Source organism: Dasypus novemcinctus, chromosome 24 (assembly GCF_030445035.2).
Source record: "Dasypus novemcinctus isolate mDasNov1 chromosome 24, mDasNov1.1.hap2, whole genome shotgun sequence".
NCBI classification, from domain to species: domain Eukaryota; kingdom Metazoa; phylum Chordata; class Mammalia; order Cingulata; family Dasypodidae; genus Dasypus; species Dasypus novemcinctus.
The window spans coordinates 62,629,583-62,647,697 of NC_080696.1; the positions used below are offsets into that span (position 1 = coordinate 62,629,583).

The 18,115-nt window shown below is 60.3% G+C and overlaps 1 protein-coding gene across 1 annotated transcript; it reads right to left on the bottom strand.

Moving 5' to 3' along the window:
- Positions 1 to 57: 57 nt before the first annotated feature.
- On the bottom strand, positions 58 to 10,171 carry CTSZ (cathepsin Z). Its single transcript, XM_012525787.4, has 6 exons — positions 9,987 to 10,171; positions 9,435 to 9,598; positions 3,859 to 4,038; positions 1,983 to 2,133; positions 1,431 to 1,593; positions 58 to 544 (listed from the first exon to the last, which is right to left on the bottom strand). The coding sequence occupies exons 1-6, from the start codon at positions 10,115 to 10,117 to the stop codon at positions 434 to 436; spliced, it is 900 nt and encodes a 299-aa protein (XP_012381241.2). The 5' UTR covers positions 10,118 to 10,171; the 3' UTR covers positions 58 to 433.
- Between the last annotated feature and the right edge of the window lie 7,944 nt (positions 10,172 to 18,115).

The following is an 18,115-nucleotide window of genomic DNA, read 5'->3' on the forward strand; positions in this document are numbered from 1 at the left end:
ATTTTTTTTCTTTTTTAAATAAAATTTCATTTAAGTATATCATTCATACAAAAAACGTACTGAAACAGTAAGTATATAGTAAAAGTTGTGAACTTAAAAAACAAACATACATGTCATTGTAAAGCCACCTATCTGTTGACAAAAGTTGGGGACCCACAGTGTGATGTTTCTTGCAGACCCCACACTTGCTGAGTGGTTTCAGTGCAGCCATTGTGTTTAAGCCATTCCAATTTCGATTCCTCAAGAAATCTCTGTCCCCACTTCGGCAGGTGCCCCTTCTAGGTGCTCAGTGCTTTTACCAGTTATCAGCTACTTTGAATATCACCCCAGTTCCACAGATCACGCAGTACCAGCGTGGTGCCTGCATTGATGGAAGCCCTCTGACTCGAGTTCCTGAGAATGTTCTAAGCTGTTCTTCAATGCGTCATCCACCTTAAACGATGGGGTCTCCAAATGTACAGAAGTTCTCAATTGCGAGGTTGTACTTCGCCCCCTTCCCGTCCTTATAGGTGCTGGTGACGATCCTCATCCAGCCTTTTTCTCCCTGTGAGGAAAAGTGGGATCATGGGTCATCTCGTTAGAGCTCAACCACCTAACTTTCTTTTCTGCTCTCAAGCTATAGAGGTTTTTCTTGCTTTCATCATCCTTAGGCTTGGAGGACATATAGTCAGTCTCTAAACAACCTACTCAGCTGTCCCTTCACCCTTTTCCATGACTCCTCTTCAGAGCTATCTTTGGTGAACTCTTTCCCTCAGTTAATATTTAGCGTGAGGGGTTTATGGTCCTATATGCCCAAAACTAATTATTGTACCAAAATGTGTTGATTTTTCTAGACCAGACAGCTTCTCTACCAATTAGTACCCTCATTTGTAGGTATTTCATTAAAAAATACTGGCTTTTCACCACACTCCACATTAATCAGCTTCCCTATTTACAGAATGGGTTTCCGTGACCTCTAAACTGTTAATGGGTAATGCCAGCCCTTAGAAAGTAAACTCTGGTAGTTAATTTCAAGTATTTTTGAAAAAACTACATAGCATTATTTTTGAGAGTGAAACCGTGATAGGAGAGAAGAATAAGATGGCTACAGAGGAAGAAACTAGCTAAACTGTGAAACCTCCAAAGCTGTGGCTTTCAACCGGGCGTTCCACCCCCTGAGGGCATCTGGTAACCTGGGAGACCTCATGGTGGTTCCCCTGGGGGAGGGCGGGGCGGCGGGCGGCTAGTGGGAGAGGCCGGGGATGCTGCTCCGTCTCACCATGCCCAGGATGGCCCCAAGTGGCCCTGGTCTGTGGTTGGGAGACCCTGGGCCAAAGCCAGAAACCGCTGTTCCGGGCTGCAGCCTTGGCCTCCCAGCTAGCACAACCCTTGAAATCGGAAGGGTATCAGAACCCTTTCTCTCCATGTGTACTTAAGTGAAAATTTCTTACCCATGGTTCGCCCCATGAATTCCGGACAATCCAGTACTCAGTCCCATTGCTGACACCCCACCCAGCCACAGAGATGACGTGGTTTATGAAGGGCGCCTCGTTGTATTCAGTGTAGATGCCGCCAGTGTATTCGTCCATCCCTTTTGTTGCCATTATACCACAGCTGAGAGCAAGCAGTTAAAGAATTAGCACTTTAAAAGAATTTACCATCGCCAGAAAGTCCAATTCTCGATCCAATTCTGTTGTTACTCAGGGGTCTTCCCTACTGAAACAATCCCAAACTCTCTACATGGCACTCTGCAGCTTTGAAAGCTGCTTCACGTATGTCCCTCACTCAGTAATCCTTTGAGGGGGCAGAATACTTAGCCATTCAGTTTTCTTTGAAAACTGAAGTTCTTAGAGGTGAAAAAGTATGTGGCACTTATGTCTCAAGATTAGAGCGAATGCAATCTGCCAGGAGGAAAGGGATGAAAATGACTTGTCTCATTCACCTGAAGCATAAAAGAGAAAATGGCGCACACTCCCACAGGGTGCGGTCGCAGCTTCCCTTACCTGATGGGGCCATTTGCGTAGATTTCTGCCATCATCTTCTCCCTCCCAGAGAGGGAGCCGTAGTCGCCCACTCTCCAGAGGGTGTAGTTCTGGATGACGTGGCACACTTTGAATTCTGTGCATGTCCCACACTGATTGAACTTGTTACACTCTGTGGGAGCACAGGAAAGTCAGCAGGAGACTGTCTTCTCATTAACCTGCTAACAAAGGATCTTGCCCAAACCCACTCTTGCTACTTTTCTAATTCAGCCTGCCATTCATTAGCTAATAACGGAAATAATCTTGGTATCAGGTGTGGTTTAATTATGCTCTTTCAGTTGCAAAGAATTATGAAAATGCCCTTTCCTAGGCCCTGGCAGAAAAGAAAGATGACAATTGTTAATTAGCACATAGTAGGCATTCAAGACAGCCTTCTTTCTTTTCTTTTAGAGCCTGGGGGAAGGGTCTTTTTACAGTGCTTTATATTATAGTTGGAAATAGAAGGTAATCAAATTATTAGTATTTAATTAGATAATTCAGCCAGTGAATAAATCAGCCAGTACATTTGGGAAAAGAATAAGCTCTTTGTTCTTTTGGTTTGAGGAGGTATGATGAATTAGTTTTAAACCATTCCAGGTCACTCCCTCCCATTGTTCCCCGGCTTTTTTACTGCTTTGCTGTTATCCATTTATGTTCTAGTTACACACCAGCCCGGAATCTTCCCCCAGGACTTAAAACTCCTTGAGGCTTAAACTATTGGTTTAATTTGTCCCTCAGACCCCAAATACCCATTGCAGTGCAACCAGAAAATGGTGGCTCCACAGTCCTCCTTGCCAAGACAAAGACGGCTCTATTTATTGCAAACAAGCAGGATTCTCATGAGTTCCTTCCACCTGTCACCCCAGTGGGATTAGAGGGGCCGCCCAGGGCTGGACAAGAGCAGTTCGTGGCGGGGTGTGGCCCCAGGACCCCTCCCCCATCCCTGCAGAGCAGTCAGCTGGCCTTCCTGTCCTTGGTCCTTGGGTCTCAGGTCCCTGCTGGGTTTACCCCTTCAACAAAGGACGCCCCCAACCTGGGGTGGGGTGGGGGGATTCTCCCTGGCTGGACAATAAGACCTAAGAGGCAAGGCCAGGGGAACCCACTGCCGCTGGAACAAACTCTGTGATAGATCGGGGCGGGGGGGGGGGCAGCATGGGAACCCAGGGCTCCCTCCCCGCTCCCCCCATTCCCCCAGTGGCCTTTCCCAGTGCCCTTCCCCGGGTTCTCCCCAGCTCTTTACTCCGGCATCTAGATCTGGCACAGTTGGGTGACTTGAAACTGCCGATTATTGGTTTGGGGCTTGGGTATCTGCTCCCTGGTCTCGAAGGACAGTGGCCTGGAGGGATGTGCCGACCACAGCTTCCAGGCCCGCTTGGCTCTGCCCTTCCCATGCGGCGGCCCCTCGGCTCCACACGCCTGAAGCTACCCTCCCCCGGCCTGCTTCCTTCCCACCTTCCACCCGCACGGCCCACGGGCTTGCCCTCTGTTTCCAAGGCCGCACACGGCCTGCATCCGGGGCCCTCCAGTCCCTATAATGCCATCAGAAGGCCAACACGGCAGGATCTGGGACACCATGTCCAGGCCACAGGGCACGGCAGGACTGCACAATGTGACGCCCGGGGGCAGGAAGATGCCCTCCAGTCCCCACCCAGGCCAGGCATTCTGTTGAGGCCAAAGGCCAAAGGTCCCAGCTTGCAGCTGCCCCCCTGCCCCGGCCTGCACCAGCTTCAGGTGGCAGGAGACCTCTGCAGGGTGGCCTGCCACGGAGTGGCCCTGGAATGCCAGAGGCAGGGGCAGGGGTGCCCAGGCCGGGCCTGGCAGGGGGCAGGCGGGGCGGGGCTGCCGGCGCACGGCCTACCTTGGTCCTTGGCCTGGTAGTTGTTGCAAGTCTCATCGGGGATGCCGTGGCTGTGGGCGTAGGCCCACACCAGCAGGTCGGTGCCCCCCTCGCAGGAGCCGGCCTGGCCGCAGTCGATGACGTTCTGCACGGACAGCAGGGTGGGGGGCCACGCCCCTTTCCTCTTGATGTTGATGCGGTCTGCAGAGGGCAGGAGCACGGCAGCCTGGTGGGCACCCGCTCCCGCCCTCCAGCAGCCTCCTGCCCCGCTGGGTGCTCAGGTCCCACGGTGCCATGCCCCGGGGCTGTCAGGGATGAGCGTGAGCCCGTCCACCCCAGCAGTCTGGGACAGCAGGTGAGGCAACTTGGGGTCTGTGGCAGCCACCGGGTCAGCCAACGGTGGCCGTGGCATCCTCATCGCTGACCAACCTGCGTCTGTCCCCCTCCAGCCACAAGCAGAATCCTAGAAGGGGGCCCAGACCTGCGGCCAGTCCCACCTCAAACCCCTGCCCAGCCCTCCCCCACTGCCCTGCACCCTCGTCTGTCCCCCTGCCCCATCAGCACCTCTCAGTTTCCTACCCCCCGCCCCTCCCCCGCCCAAGCCCTCCACCTCCAGGAACGTGTGGCCAGCACCAGCAGGAGCCCCCTGTCTCCACCTTGCCCCCGGGTCTGGAGTGATCTCCAGACACCTCGGGCTGGCATCCTTGCTTTCTGCAGGGCCCCCCCAGACCCCAGGGGCGCCTGCCCCAGCGCTGTTGCTTGCTTTTATTCTAAGCAGCTCCCGCCATGCCGCAGACTCAATACCGCACTTAGCTCCCTTGTTTATGGCCTCCCCGCTCCGGGTTTTGTTTGCAGTTTTCTTTTCACCTCTAGCTCCAGGATCTACTGAATACAGGGCCTGCCGTGCAGTCGCTGCTCCCTAAATACCAGCTGCGTTTTCTCACCCTCTCTGCAGCCTGGAGGTCCCTTCCTGGCAGCCCCCCAGAGCCCCCCAGACCTCATGTGCTCCCTGGCCTGGCGGCGGGCTCCGTGTGTCCTTCCCAGCACTGCCATTTGCTCGCCCCTCCTCCGTTTGACATCTCCAGCATCTTAAGCGTCGTGGTCATGCAGAGAACGTGCCCATTCTCGGGAGGAGCAGGCTGAAGCGGCAGGGGGGACGGCGGACTTTCAGATGGTTACTGAGAGGGAAGTGTGCGCGTGCAGGTGGAGAGTGGAGAGGTGAGGCGAGGTGACGGCATGCAAGGGGGGCCCTGCCTGCCCTCTCAACTTGGTCCCTCTTCTCTCATTGGTCACTGACGCTCGCTGCGCCCACTCTCCACCACTGGTCATGTGTGTGCTCCGGCCCACCCCTTGGCCTCTGGTGCCCGCCCCACTCGCGCACACATGCAGGCCACAGAGCTGGCCTGGCACCCCCCACGGCCTCTCCCGCCAACGCGCGATGCCAGCCTCAGGCCTCACTCCAGCAACTAGGACCTGTGGGCACGCCACTGGCCTCTCCCTGCCCAGCTCCCTGTCATGGCCTCACACACCCCCCATGTCCCAGGGCCCCCCTCCCATGGCCTTTCCCAGCCCAGTCCATCACCCCTCCAGGCCCATGGCCTCTCTTGGAGCCAGGACTGCGCATCACAGGGCACAGAGCCCCGTGGGCAGGCCCAGCACGACTCCGTCCTCAGCCTCCCCCTTGCTCCTCGCCTGGCCCTCAGTCCATCTCACGACCCTACTGAAAACAGCAGCGGTTTCCTCATCCGCCCTGTCGGCAAACACCTCCAGGAAGAGCAGCGAGGCGACCCTGCCTGGTTGAGACCCGCAGGAATCCCAGGCCCACTGCTGTTCCTCCCCGAGGATTTGGCCACCTTACCTGCCTTTGCCTCCCACCTCAGCTCTCCCTGAGAGGACTGTTGCATCAGCACCTGCACACACGTTCACTCACCTGTCTTATGCATGCACCTGCACACATTTTGCTCTCACCTGTCACATAACATGCACCTGCACACACGTGGCACTCACCTTAGCACACACACCCACGTTCACTCACCTGTCTCATAACACATGCACCTGCACACACGTGACACTCACCTGTCTCATAACACATGTACCTGCACACACGTGACACTCACCTGTCTTATAACACATGCACCTGCGCACACGTGGCACCCACCTGTCTTATAACACACGCACCTGCGCACACGTGGCACCCACCTGTCTTATAACACACGCACCTGCGCACACGTGGCACCCACCTGTCTTATAACACAGGCACCTGCACACACGTGGCACCCACCTGCCTTATAACACATGCACCCACACACACGTGGCACTCACCTGTCTTATAACACAGGCACCCGCACACACGTGGCACTCACCTGTCTTATAACACATGCACCTGCACACACGTGGCACTCACCTGTCTTATAACACATGCACCTGCACACATGTGGCACTCATCTGTCTTAGCAGCAGCACAGAAGCCCTCGACCCTGTACCCACCTCCACTTCCTGCCTCAGGTCTCCGCTGGAAACAGCCACCCACCTGCCTCCACTCCCCCCTCAGCCCCCTCCAGCAGGTGCCCTCCTGGCCCCTCCTAAATGTGCCCTTGTCAAGGCCCGGGAGCTCCACACTGCCAGTCCTGACGGTCACCGTGGCCCAGGGCACCACGGGGGGGCCGCTCCACACACCTGGAAGCACTTCTGTCCCGGGGTTGCTGGCACACGCGTCCCGCGCCCCCCGCTCGCTGTCACCACCCTCGAGGCCACGGCCAGCGCCCCGCTCTAGTTTCAGTTCTGCCTTTGCCCTCGGACGCCAGGTGTGCCCACCCAGCCCCTCTCCCGGTTCCACTGAGGTGCCAGCACGCCTCCTGCCAGGGTCCGGGTGGGACGCCCCGTGTCTGCACCTCCCCACCTGCTTCGCCCCCACCTTCCCATTCCAAAACAGAGGCTTAGGCACCCCTGGGGAGCGAGGAAACAGGCGCCACTTCTACCCTCATGAAGCTGCGGGGAGGCAACAAGCAAAACCAGCGCACCAAGTGTAGAGCGTGTCGTGCCGCCAAGAAAATGAAACAGGCGATTATTTTAACCGGGGGGGGGGGGCAAGGAAGGCCTCTCTGAGGTGGCCTCGTGCGACGCAGGAGGGGCCGGGAGCGCGGCTGGCAGGGGCGGTCCCAGGCTGCCTCCTGGGGTAAAAAGCCCCCACATCCCTGCTTGGCGGGAGCCGGGGAGAGTGCGAGGAGGAAGGTCCAAATAAGTGAGAGCCGGGGGACGGACCCTCTGTCTTATCCGGGGGAGACCCCTGGGGGCAATGGGATCCGACTCCACCCGCCCATTGGCTGAGACCAGGTGGTGGCGAGGCCAGCGGGCCGGGGAGAGACGGGGCGGGCAGCGCGCGGTGAGAAGGCGGCGGGAGCGAGGACGTGCTGCAGGTGGCACCGGCCAGACTGGCCAGAGCCCGGACGAGGCGTGAGGTCGGCCAAGCTCCGGCCGACACGCGGTGGGGCGCAGCAGGCGAGGGCGGTGGGGCAGAGGAGAAGCTGAGCGGGGCCTTGAGAGCAGGGGTCAAGGTCAGTGAAGGGTCCTGGTCCAAGTGGCCAAGTGGTCCAAGGACTAAGCCCCGGGATGCCGGGGGCTCAGAGGTGGCGAGGGGACTGGGCGGGAATGGCTGGGGGCTGGCACACGGCCAGCGCTCGGGAGGCCCCGCGTCCAGGGAGCTCGAGGCCGGCGAAGCGGCCACTCTGGTGCCACAGGGGCATTCCAGTGCCGCGGGAGGTGGTGAGGCCGGAGGGGCTTCACCAAGGGGGACAGGAAGTGGCGTTGCCACAGACGAGCTTTCCAGAAGGAGGGGTGGTGGCTGGAGGTGGGTGTGGGGTGGCCAGGGCCCCCCAAGTGGGGGTGGTCTGAGGTTGACAGCCCTACAGTAAGGGGCAGGGCCAGCTGACCCCCAGGCAGGGGGCTGGGCCCGTGGAAGAGGCTTTGGTTTCATCAGGGAGACAAGGGCGCCTCGGCCCGAGCAGATGTGGGAGGTTAGGGAGAGAGAGAGGGGGAAGCGGGGAATCCACTCCGCAAAAGGGTGGGCCCACGGGACCACCACCCACCTCAACTCAGACCAGCCCTCCACCCAGCTCCGCTCCACTCTGCAACCTCCTTCAAAAGCAGCTCTCGCCCAGTGGCTCCCTTTCCAAAACCCTCCAGGCCGCCCACCAGGCCCTGGGGCTCTGCCCCTTGACCTTTCCCACTCCCCCTCCTCCCCGCCCAGCCCTCGCCCCCGGCACAGGGCTTCTTTCACTTCCTCAACTGCCCTTCCTGCTTACAGCCTCCTGCGCCTCGAGGCCTGCGCGCTCCTGGCCCAAGGAGGCCTTCCCAGGCTGGCCTGGAGCTGTGATTCCACTTTCTCCTGTCCCTGCACAGCTCGCGCCACCCCAGGGGCCTCCCCCAGGGGCTCCCGCACCTGAAAGGGGGCCCACCCACCTGCCCCCTCCTCCTGTCCTGAAGTTTCTGACATTTACTCCAGCCTCCAGGGGCCTTACCAGTCCCCAGAAAGAGACAGGGCCGAGGCCACAGCCAGCGCTGGCCCCGCCCAGAGCCAAAGCCCAAGGACAGAGGCCAGCCGAAGTCCCGGCCAAAGGCCAGCTCCGGCTTCTCACCCTAGTGGCTGCTCACACACGGGGCCAAGTCTTCTGAACACCCTGCCTCAGTTTCCTCATCTGCCCTGGAAGAATGGCAGGGCAGCTAGGAGGCTTAAAGGAAGGCACACACGTCAGGGCTGGTCACCCTGATATCGTGATGCCCATTTAGCCCCAGGCCACACCTGCCACAGGCCGGCCATAGAAAGGAGGCGGCTGCTCAGCCCAAGTCGCTTTGCCAACTCTGACTCATCCAGGGCTCCGTCCCCAGGCAGGTGTGGGGAGCAGGGGTCCAGTGCTGGTTTGAAGTCTTCTCTGACTTTGCAAGAAGTGCTAGAACCACCTTCTCTCTCAAAGCAAGGGGCAGTGGGTAAGACCTCGGCTCCCTCTCTCCTCCTTGCTGCCAGCCTCTTGACCCCACTGAGACCAGACGGCTCAGGAACGGATTGGGAAGCTGGCCAGGCTTCAGGGAGGCAAGGCAGGCCAGGGCTGCAGGCTGCCAGCCCTCACTCCGCAGCCCAAACCCATCCCAGGCCTCCAGCTCAAGTATTAACCACAGCTGACAAGCAGTTTCACTTTGGTGGCCCCAAAAACAGGGGGCTTTCCACTTCTGGTTTGAGTCAAAATGGCAGGGGGAGGGGGTGGACAAACCAGGGGCTGTTTCTCACCCGGCTGAAGCTCTAGTCCTGCCTGCCCACCGGGCCCCAGGCAGGCCCACCCCTGCGCCGGGGAGACCCTCCAGAAGTACCTAGTTCTCCCTGTGGCCTGGCCCTCCCTTGCTTCTCGAGGTGGTGGGAGGATGGGGAGGGCAGAGGCCGGTCCCCGAGGTCCCCGGTGCTCCAGCAGCCCCGGCCCGCCTGGGACTGTGGCCCTTGGACCCTGAGCCGCAGCCACCCATGCTGGCCAGGAGGTGCCGGCCAGGCTGTCCCCACCTGGCCAGGCGGTGCCGAGGGCCTGTCCCGAGCCCCCGCCGGGCCCACCTACCCGCCATGGCGCTGGTGCTGCCGTGGGCCCAGCAGGAGCCGCAGTACTGGGGGATGTGCTGGTTCCTGGTCACGCTGGCGTAGTTGACGCCGTTCACGTTGCGCCAGTCCCAGCGCTGGGGCAGCTCCGCCGGGCTCAGGTACTCGTGCGGTCGGGGATAGGTCCTGGGGAGAGACCAGGTCGCCACGTCCCACCGGGGCTCTGGGCACTGCTCCTGGCCCCTCTCTGGGCCCCAGTTGCCAGCTCCAGACCAGGCACTCTCAGGATGTGCAGGGAGGGGCCACAGCGAGGGACCGGGGGCGCCCCTGCCCCGGGCCTGGCTTTCTGAACAGGGTGGGCTTGCCCAACCCCTCCAACCCCGGGGCTCCCCGCGTGTGAAAGCGAAGGGTGGCCCCCTCCCCCAAAAGGGCGGGCTGGAGCTGACCCTCCAAGGTCAAGGGCTGCAGGGCGCCTGGGTTCCTCCAGACCCGCAGAGGCAGGGCCTCAGGGACCGGGGCTGTCCTCCCGCACTTCCGTCGCCCTCCCCCTGCCCGCGCCCCTGCCCGCGCCCACCTGCGCCCCAACAGCTGGTCCCCTCGCGGGGGCCGGTAGCAGGACCGGCCCGGAAGGAAGTGGAGGCCGGCCCGGACCGCGCCCGCCAGCAGCAGGAGCAGCAGCAGCTGCCGGCCCGCCCCGCCCCGCATGGCTCCCGCAGCGCCCGCTCAGCTCCGGCGCGGCGACCCGTTGGCCCCAGTGCAGGCTCCTCCACCCGCCCGGCCCTTAAGGCGCCGGCGCCCGGGGCCCTCCCCTGGGCGGGGCGCGCCCGCTGGCCCCGGCCCCGCCCGCCGCCACCTGCGTGACCCCGGCCCCGCCCGCCCGGCCTGCACCGCGGTGCCCGGCCAGCCCGCCCCGCGTGGGCCCTGCCTGGCACCCCGGGCCGTGGAGACGCGGCCGGCGGCCTCTAGAGCGCGACCCCAGGCCCGCCCGTGCCCCAGAGGGAAGGCCGAGCCGCGACGGCTGGCGCCGGGGTCCCTCCGGCTGGACACCCGCTTTCCAGCCCTGGTGCCCTCGGCCCTGGAGAAAGGCCGCCTGCCCCTGCACCCCCAGGTCCCAGGAGGAGGCCTTGTCCCCCCAGAATGAAGCCAGGGTCCGGCTGCCTGAACCAAAGGCGCATGGTCCTCCCTGGAGAGAGGGCAGGCGCCCCTTCTCCAGAAACCCCCCCCCCCGAGGGGAGTCTCCACGCTGCCTGCAAATCACTAGTCCCCCCCAAGACACCCAAAAATGCATGAAGCGCTCCTGCCAGCAAAACTCTTCCTCAAACAGGGACTGCGAAGCAGACGTGGGACCCGGGACTCGGTTTCACCACTTCAGTCTCGTGCTGGCGCAACTCACGCGGGGGCGGCCCGTGGCTTCCTCCGGCTGGTGAGGAAAGGCCCCCGCCCCGCCCTCGGGAGCTGGTCCTCAGAGGACCTCACGCCGGGCCCAGGGTCCCCGAGGCCCGTCCCTCGGCCTGCGCCAACACGGCAGAGTAAAGCGGCCGTCCACCTGCGTCCAGGACCACCCTGGAGGCCCCGGGTGGCCCCGGGGAGCCCTGGGAAGCCCATCCGTCGCTGGTCAGCAGGGCCAGGCCTGAGTGGCCTCGAAGTTCCTGTCCCTGTTCTGGAAAGTGGCCCCTGAGGCAACGGGAGGAGCGGGCTCTGGCCCTGGCTCAACGGTCACGCCCAGGCCATTCTCTCTCCTCTGAGGGACGGTCCCCCTGAGCTGCAGGGGTGAGGGTGCCCCCGCTTCCGGAGGCCGGCTGGCCTGGGGCAGACGCCCACTTCCCTCTGGAATGTGGAAGGTGGGCGGGGGTCCTGCCTGCTGAGGCCCGTAGGGCCTTCGTCCCCCTCAGCCAGGGCTGAAGAGAACCAGCCGGTTCCAGTGACGGCGCAGCCCCCTCACGGCTGCCACCCCCCAGCCGGGGGCTTCCTGAGGGCAGGGTGTGTGGACTCCTCTAAAGAAGAAGCCGAACGCACAGCGCTGCTGAAGGACCCTCAGCAATCACCGTTGTGGGGTGACAGGTACTGTGGGGACCCTGAGCACCCAGAGACAGAAGTGGGGGTGGGGAGGGGCCACCCGAGGCCCCCAGCGGCCCCCAGCGGCAGAGCTGTGCTGTGAGGCTCCTGTCCCCGGTCCCAGGTGTGTCCACTCCAGGTGGTGTGGGGCCCCCTGGGGTGCGCTGAAGTTGCCTGGAGGCCCTCTGGACGGTCTCCACGTGTGGAAGGTACTGTGACCAGAGGGGCAGCCACAAAGACCCACCTTGGCCTCATGCTCTTGTCACGGATTGAATCGTGTCCCCCAAAGAGACAGGGCGGAGTCCTGAGCCCGGTGCTTCCGTGGTGACTTAGTGGTAAAGAGGGTCGTTGCGGAGGGAATTGATCGGAGGAGGGCGTTGAACTGGAGGAGGGTGGCCCCAAGCCAGTAGGCTGGTGCACTTGGGAAAAAGGGAAGGAGGGAGACAGACAGACAGACACGCCGAGGGACGTCCTGCTGAGGCCAGGCAGAGATGGGTAGTCCTGCCCCAGGGAGCACCGAGGCTTGCCGGGGAGCCCAGGAACCAGAAGCGGCCAGAAGGGCCTCGAGCGCCGGAGGAGGCCTGGCCTGCCCTGCCTGGGTGTCAGGCGTCTGGCCTGGGCTGGGACAGGCTGACTCTGCGCTTTGGCCTAGGACTGTGTTCTGGTGGCCCCAGGAGACAGGCAGGCTCCGCTGTGCTGCCAGGGCCCCCCAAGCCATGCCCTTTGTCCCGGGGCCCTGGTGATAGCAGGCCTGCCCCCCTGCCTCCAGGGCCCCTCCCTCTCAGACCCAGGCCTTCCAGCTGGTCCGATTTGACCGGCAGGGGCCAGTTGAGGGGGACAGAGTGCCCGAGTCCCTGCTCTCTCAGGTGGAGCCCACCTCCTTTCCCAGGGGCCCCAGGCGCACCCTCTCTGATGCAGGGTCAAGGGAGGAGGGGGTGGAGGTGAGGAGCCCAAGTTGACAAGTTGTGCCACACTGGGCTGTCCCCCAAAAGAGAAGCGACTAAAAAGCAGAACATGATGGAAAAGTGGGGTAGGGGTACCTACATCTGGGACCATATTGGTCCAGCCAAGAAGGAAATGAAACTGCCGTGACTCAGCGATGGCCTGCAGCCCCTGGTGACAGTCACACACAGAGCCAGGCGGAACGAGGCCTGGCCACCTCTGTCCGTGGCTCTGGTCCACTGGATGCCCATCCAGCTGGCCGAGTGTCCCCTCGGAGGGGACGGGGGTCTTTTCAGCAGAGGGCCACGGGCCCGACCGAAGTCGAGTACCGATTCACCAAGTGCCCACACAGGCCGCTTGCCCACGGTGGGCAGTGGGCGTTGGCTGAGCAGGCCCTCCGGCTGCTGGGCCTGAGGCAGAGGAGGGCACGTCCAGGCACCTTCCTAGATAGGCCACACCCAGGAGCCCATGGGCCCCCCTGAGGTCCCAGGTCCCAGGCTCAGCCTCTCCCTGGAAAGCAGATTTGCCTGAGCTGCAGCTTCGGGGACCCCCGGGGAGCCTGGAAGCTCTGTCTCCCCAACACCGCAGCTCGTGCCCGGAAGGGCCTTCCAAACTGATCTTTCCAGGTCGGGCCTGGACGGATGCAGCCCGGGCAGGCGCGGGGCCTTCTCTCCCGAGGCCCTCTGCTTGGCGCCTGGCAGCCGTGTTCTCAGCTGCCCAGCTGGAGGTGGCATCTCGAGTGTCTCAGGACTAGCACTGCCGAACCCCCTGGGAAGGTCTTTACCTGGGACGCTCACCTTGTGTTTTGGGTCTAACAGCGCCATTCCTGCTCCCAGGTGGTATGTAAGGCAGAGGGCTGAGGCAATGATGTTCTAGAGGGTTCTTCAATCTGGGAAACGACTGTCCTTGCTGGACCCTGGGGACAACCTGGGGGGTGGGAGCAGACACCATCTCCCTGTTGGGCAGGTGTGGAGACCAAGCGAGGGGAGGAGACCTGCACCGGGAGAGCCTCCCAAGGCCGGGCCACGGGCGCTGAAGCGTCTTCATTTCTAAAGATAAGGCCGACCTCCCACCCCCTGCCCCCCTAAGGAGCACATTTATTTCAGAGTTAGGCCGGGAATGGCCCATTTTCCAGCCCAAAGGAGAAGTGACGCTTCAGTTTCCTCCGACTCTCCTCAGATTCCTCTTTCTTTCCTTCTTCCTTCTTGCCACATCTGACCCCACCTCAGCCAGGGGAGGCATTTCCTATTATTCCACATTCCTGAGGTAACCACATCCTGTAGACCGGCGCTTGTTTAGGTGGACACTGACAGTGCCCGATAGCGAGTCTGGTTTCGCAGGGCATGGCGGAGGCAGGGCCCCCGACCTCCAGCCACGTGGTCATCAGGTCGGAGCCACGTGCTGACTCCCAGATGCCTTTGGTGTGTAGACTGCTGGTTGGGTGGATCACCCAGACTGCCAGTAAAGATTTGTGGAGCACCCCGTGTGTGGAGCACCCTATGTGTGGGGCACCTCGTGTGAGGGGCACCACACATGTGGAGCACCTTGCATGTGGGATACCTCATGGAGTACTTTGTGTGAGGAGCATCTCATGTATGGCACCTTGTAGAGCACCTTGCGTGAGGAGCACCTCGTCTGTGGAGCATCTCAAGGAGCACCTTGCATGTGGGGTACCCCATGTGTGGAGAACCTCATGTGTGGAGCACCCCACGTGGGGAGCATCTCCTGGAGCATCTTGTGTGAAGAGCATCTCATGTGTGGGGCACCTTGTGGAGCACCTCGTAGAGCACCTTGTGTGAGGACCACCTTGTCTGTGGAGCATCTCATGGGGTACCTCGTGTGTGGAGCATCTCACGTCGAGTACCTTGTGGAGCATCTTGTGTGGGGGGCACCCTATGTGTGGAGTACCTATTGGAGCATGTTGTGTGAGGAGCATCTCATGTGTGGAGCACCTTGTAGAGCACCTTGCATGAGGAGCACCTCGTGTGAGGAGCACCTCGTCTGTGGAGCATCTTGTGGGGTACTTCGTGTGTGGGCACCTCACATGTGGAGCACCTTCTGTGTGGGGTACCCCATGTGTGGAGCACCTCATGGAGCATCTTGTGTGAGGAGCACCTCCCATGTGGGGCCCCTCACGTGTGCCAGAGACTTTTCTCAGTGCTGGGGATCCAGCTGTTCGCCCAGTCCCTGCTTCCATAGAGCTACATCCTGGTACAGAAATATGTGGAGGAAACACCAGTCTCAGGAAGTAGAACGAGCTTGGAGAGGATGAAATGGGCAAGGTGCTAGAGGCTGGGGCACTTTGGACCTTTTCGGCTGCGACCGTGCTCTTGGGTGCCAAAGAGTCAGATTGAATGATGGAGACTGGGCCGTGGAAAGTGCTGGAGGAAGAGGGTCCGCGAAAGCCTCCAAGGGAGAAAGCGCCTGGCTGTGGTAAACAGAGGAAGCGCTGGCACCAGGAGCGCGGTGGCTGGTGGGGGGAGCCGGGGGCCAGTCGCGGGAGACCCTCCAAGGCTGGAGGTGGGAAAGGCACGTCGGGCCTCCTGCCTGCAGGGAGTGAACGGGCGCCCGCGGGCCCTGCTCCGCAGAGGCCTCTTCCCGCTGCCTCCTGCCCGCGCCCCTCCGTGGGCGAGGCCTGTGGCCTGGCTGGCCCATCTTCTCTCTTGTCTACATTTTAGACAAACACATCTGCTGTGGCAAGAAGTGTGGGGTGCACCCTGGAGCTGACGTTTTGCACAGATCCCTCTGGAGGTGGCTGGTTGGGGTCACAGCAGGACAGATGGGGACAGGACTCCCTGGGGGGGGACCCAGCGTGGGCCAGGGACAGGCTTGAGGTGACCTGAGCTGTCTGGGAAGGCCCTGGGATGCCCCGCTGGCGCCGGCCTGGCCCACCTGCTCCTGACCCCTGGACCCCCTTATCCTGCATTATCCCGAGACTGAGCCTCAGTTTCTTCCTCGGCAGAGTGGGGAGGCCCCCCCCCCCAGCTCCCGGCTGGCGGGTACGGGCCTGAGGAGGGAGCCCATGAGAGACGTGGGCAGGGGGGCTGGTCCTGGCCCTGTGGGGCGCAGCCCACGCGCACCCCCTGCCAGGAAGAGCACTGGGCCCGTGTCTGTCAGATAAATGAAGGGACCCCTGCGAGCTCTTGGACAGGCGGCTGCTGGAAGACGTGTGTGCTGGTGTCCGGCCCAGGCGCTGACCCGTCTCCTGCTGGTGCCACAGACGTTGCTTATGGGGGGCTGCGTGCGCCGGGGCCAGGGGGTGCCCTCGAGGGTGTCCCTGTACCAGCAGGCGGGGGGTCCCAGGGAAGTGTGTGTGTGTGTGGGGGCGGTGGTTTCCTCCTGCCAACCAGAAGGCCACGGCCCGGGATGTTGCTGGCCAAAGCCCTCAGCGAGACGGGGGCACGGAGGGCACCCCAGGAGGCCAGCGTGGCGCGGAGACGCCCCAGACCGGCCTCCTCCCCCTTGGTAAGGGGAGTCCTCCTCCCAGAACTTACTTTTCCAGGATGAAAACGAACATCGACGGAAAGTGCAGAAAAGCGGCGCTCCGTGCGTCTGCCCACGCGCGGCTGACTCACTCGTAACGGCCCCTCAGGTGTCATTCTCCTGCGAAGACATTTGGGGAAAAGTTTTTCTGCTTCTGAATCACAAGCCAACACTGTAATTCAACCATCTTCCCCGAGTTACTCAAGGAGCTTCAGCGTCGGGGCCGGGTGTGTTCAACGAGCCCTCTGGGTACTTCTCGTTTGCTGCATGGGTGGGGAGGGCGCCATCTGACCACAGGGGGGTGCATCTCCGGGGGAAGCCTGGAAGTGGCTGATTTGGGGTTTCCGGGTGACACTGGGTTTTCCTTATCTTCTTAGTTCTGTTCCCGTAATAGACTCAAGTGTCATCTGCGAAAGGGCCTGCTGTGGCCGGCCCCTGCTGGACGGCTGGCCGCGGTGACCTGCAGGAGGGAAGGGGTTTCGGGCCCACCGCCGGCCTCTAGTTCATGTCACTGTCCTCGGGCAGGTCCTGGCTCCTCCACGTGTGCTCAGAGCAAGCGTCCCTGCAGCCCTCTGCCCTCGCCCTCCAGAGCCGTTGTTGCTCACCTGCCTTTGTCCACGGCTCCTTGGAGACACGAGCTGCAGCACTTCCCTGTGACAGATGACTTTGTCACTGACGGTCACTGCTGGTCCCTTGCTGCGGCTCAGGCCCGGGGTGGGGGTGGGGGAGTCCTCCAGGGAGCCCGCGCACCTGCACCCCAGAAAGGGCGGCTTCTCTTGGTCCGGGAGAGGCCCTGGCCATGTCCCTGGCTTTCCTGGGGTGGCGGTCAGAGGGGAGGGAATGGGTGCCTTCGTAAGGGAGGACGGCGCAGCGGAGGCCCCGGGCGGATGCTTTCCAGACCCTCCTCACTTCTACCGAGACAGGAGAACGCACTTCTCCACACTTTGCTTCGTTGCACTTTGCAGATACTGTGCATTTTTTGTTTTTTTTACAAATGGAAGGTTTGTGGCAACCCTGCATCAGGCAAGTCTCTGGGTGTCATTTTTAAACAGTATGTGCTCATTCTTTTTTAAAAATTTTATCTAAAATTTATTTGAGACTGGGACCTCGTATGTGGGAAGCCGACACCAAACCACAGAGCCACATGGGCTCCCCTGAGTTGCTTCTTTGTTCATTTTGCTTGTCGTTCGTATTTTTTTGTTTTTAGGAGGCACCAGGAACCAAACCTTGGACCTCCCAGGTGGGAAGCAGGCGCTCAGCCGCTTGAGCCACCTCCACTCTCTGTGCTCGCTCTTCATGTCTGGGTCACAGTTTAATTGAGTATGGATGCTGTATTTTTAAAAATGTTTTATTTATTTTTTAACTTTATTTTGTACATTTCATAACTGAAAATATAAACAATAATTAAAAAAGAATACAGTTGAATAAAAACATACATTTCTCAATTAAATGTACTGGATACACACAAATTTTTTTAAATCATACATTATTTTACACAAAATATTTGTTTGATAGTAACATAATCATACAGTATTTGTCCTTTTGTGTCTGGCTTGCTTCACTGAACATAATGTCCTCCAGGTCCATCCATGCTGTCATATGAGTTACGACTTCATTTCTTCTTAGAGCTGCATAATATTCCATCATGTGAATACACCACGGTTTGTTTATCTGTTCATCAGTTGATGGACACCTGCGCTGTTCCCACCTTTCGGCAATAATGAGGAACGCTGCTGTGAACATCGCGAGCAGATGTCTGCTCGTGTCCCTGCTCGCAGCTCTTCTGGGCATCTACCCAGTAGTGGTACTGCAGGGTCATATGGCAAGTTGATATTCAACTTCTTTAGGAACTGCCAGACAGTCCTCCACAGTGGCTGCACCATCCTGCATTCCCACCAACAGTGGATAAGTGTCCCTGTCTCTCCACATCCTCTCCAACACTGGGAGTTCTCTGTCTTTTTAACAGTGGACATTCTGACAGGTGTGAGATGATATCTCATTGTAGCTTTGATTTGCATTTCCCTAATCGCTAGTGATGTTGAGCATTTCTTCACGTGTTTTTTGTACATTGTATTTTTAGACATAACAGAGTACAGTATAGTGTTAACGTAACTTTTATATACACTGGGAAACAAAAAATCCGTGTGACCGTTTATAGTGCGACTCGCTTTGCCGCGGCGGCGTGGAACGGAACCCGCAGCATCGCGGAGATGTGCCTGTGGC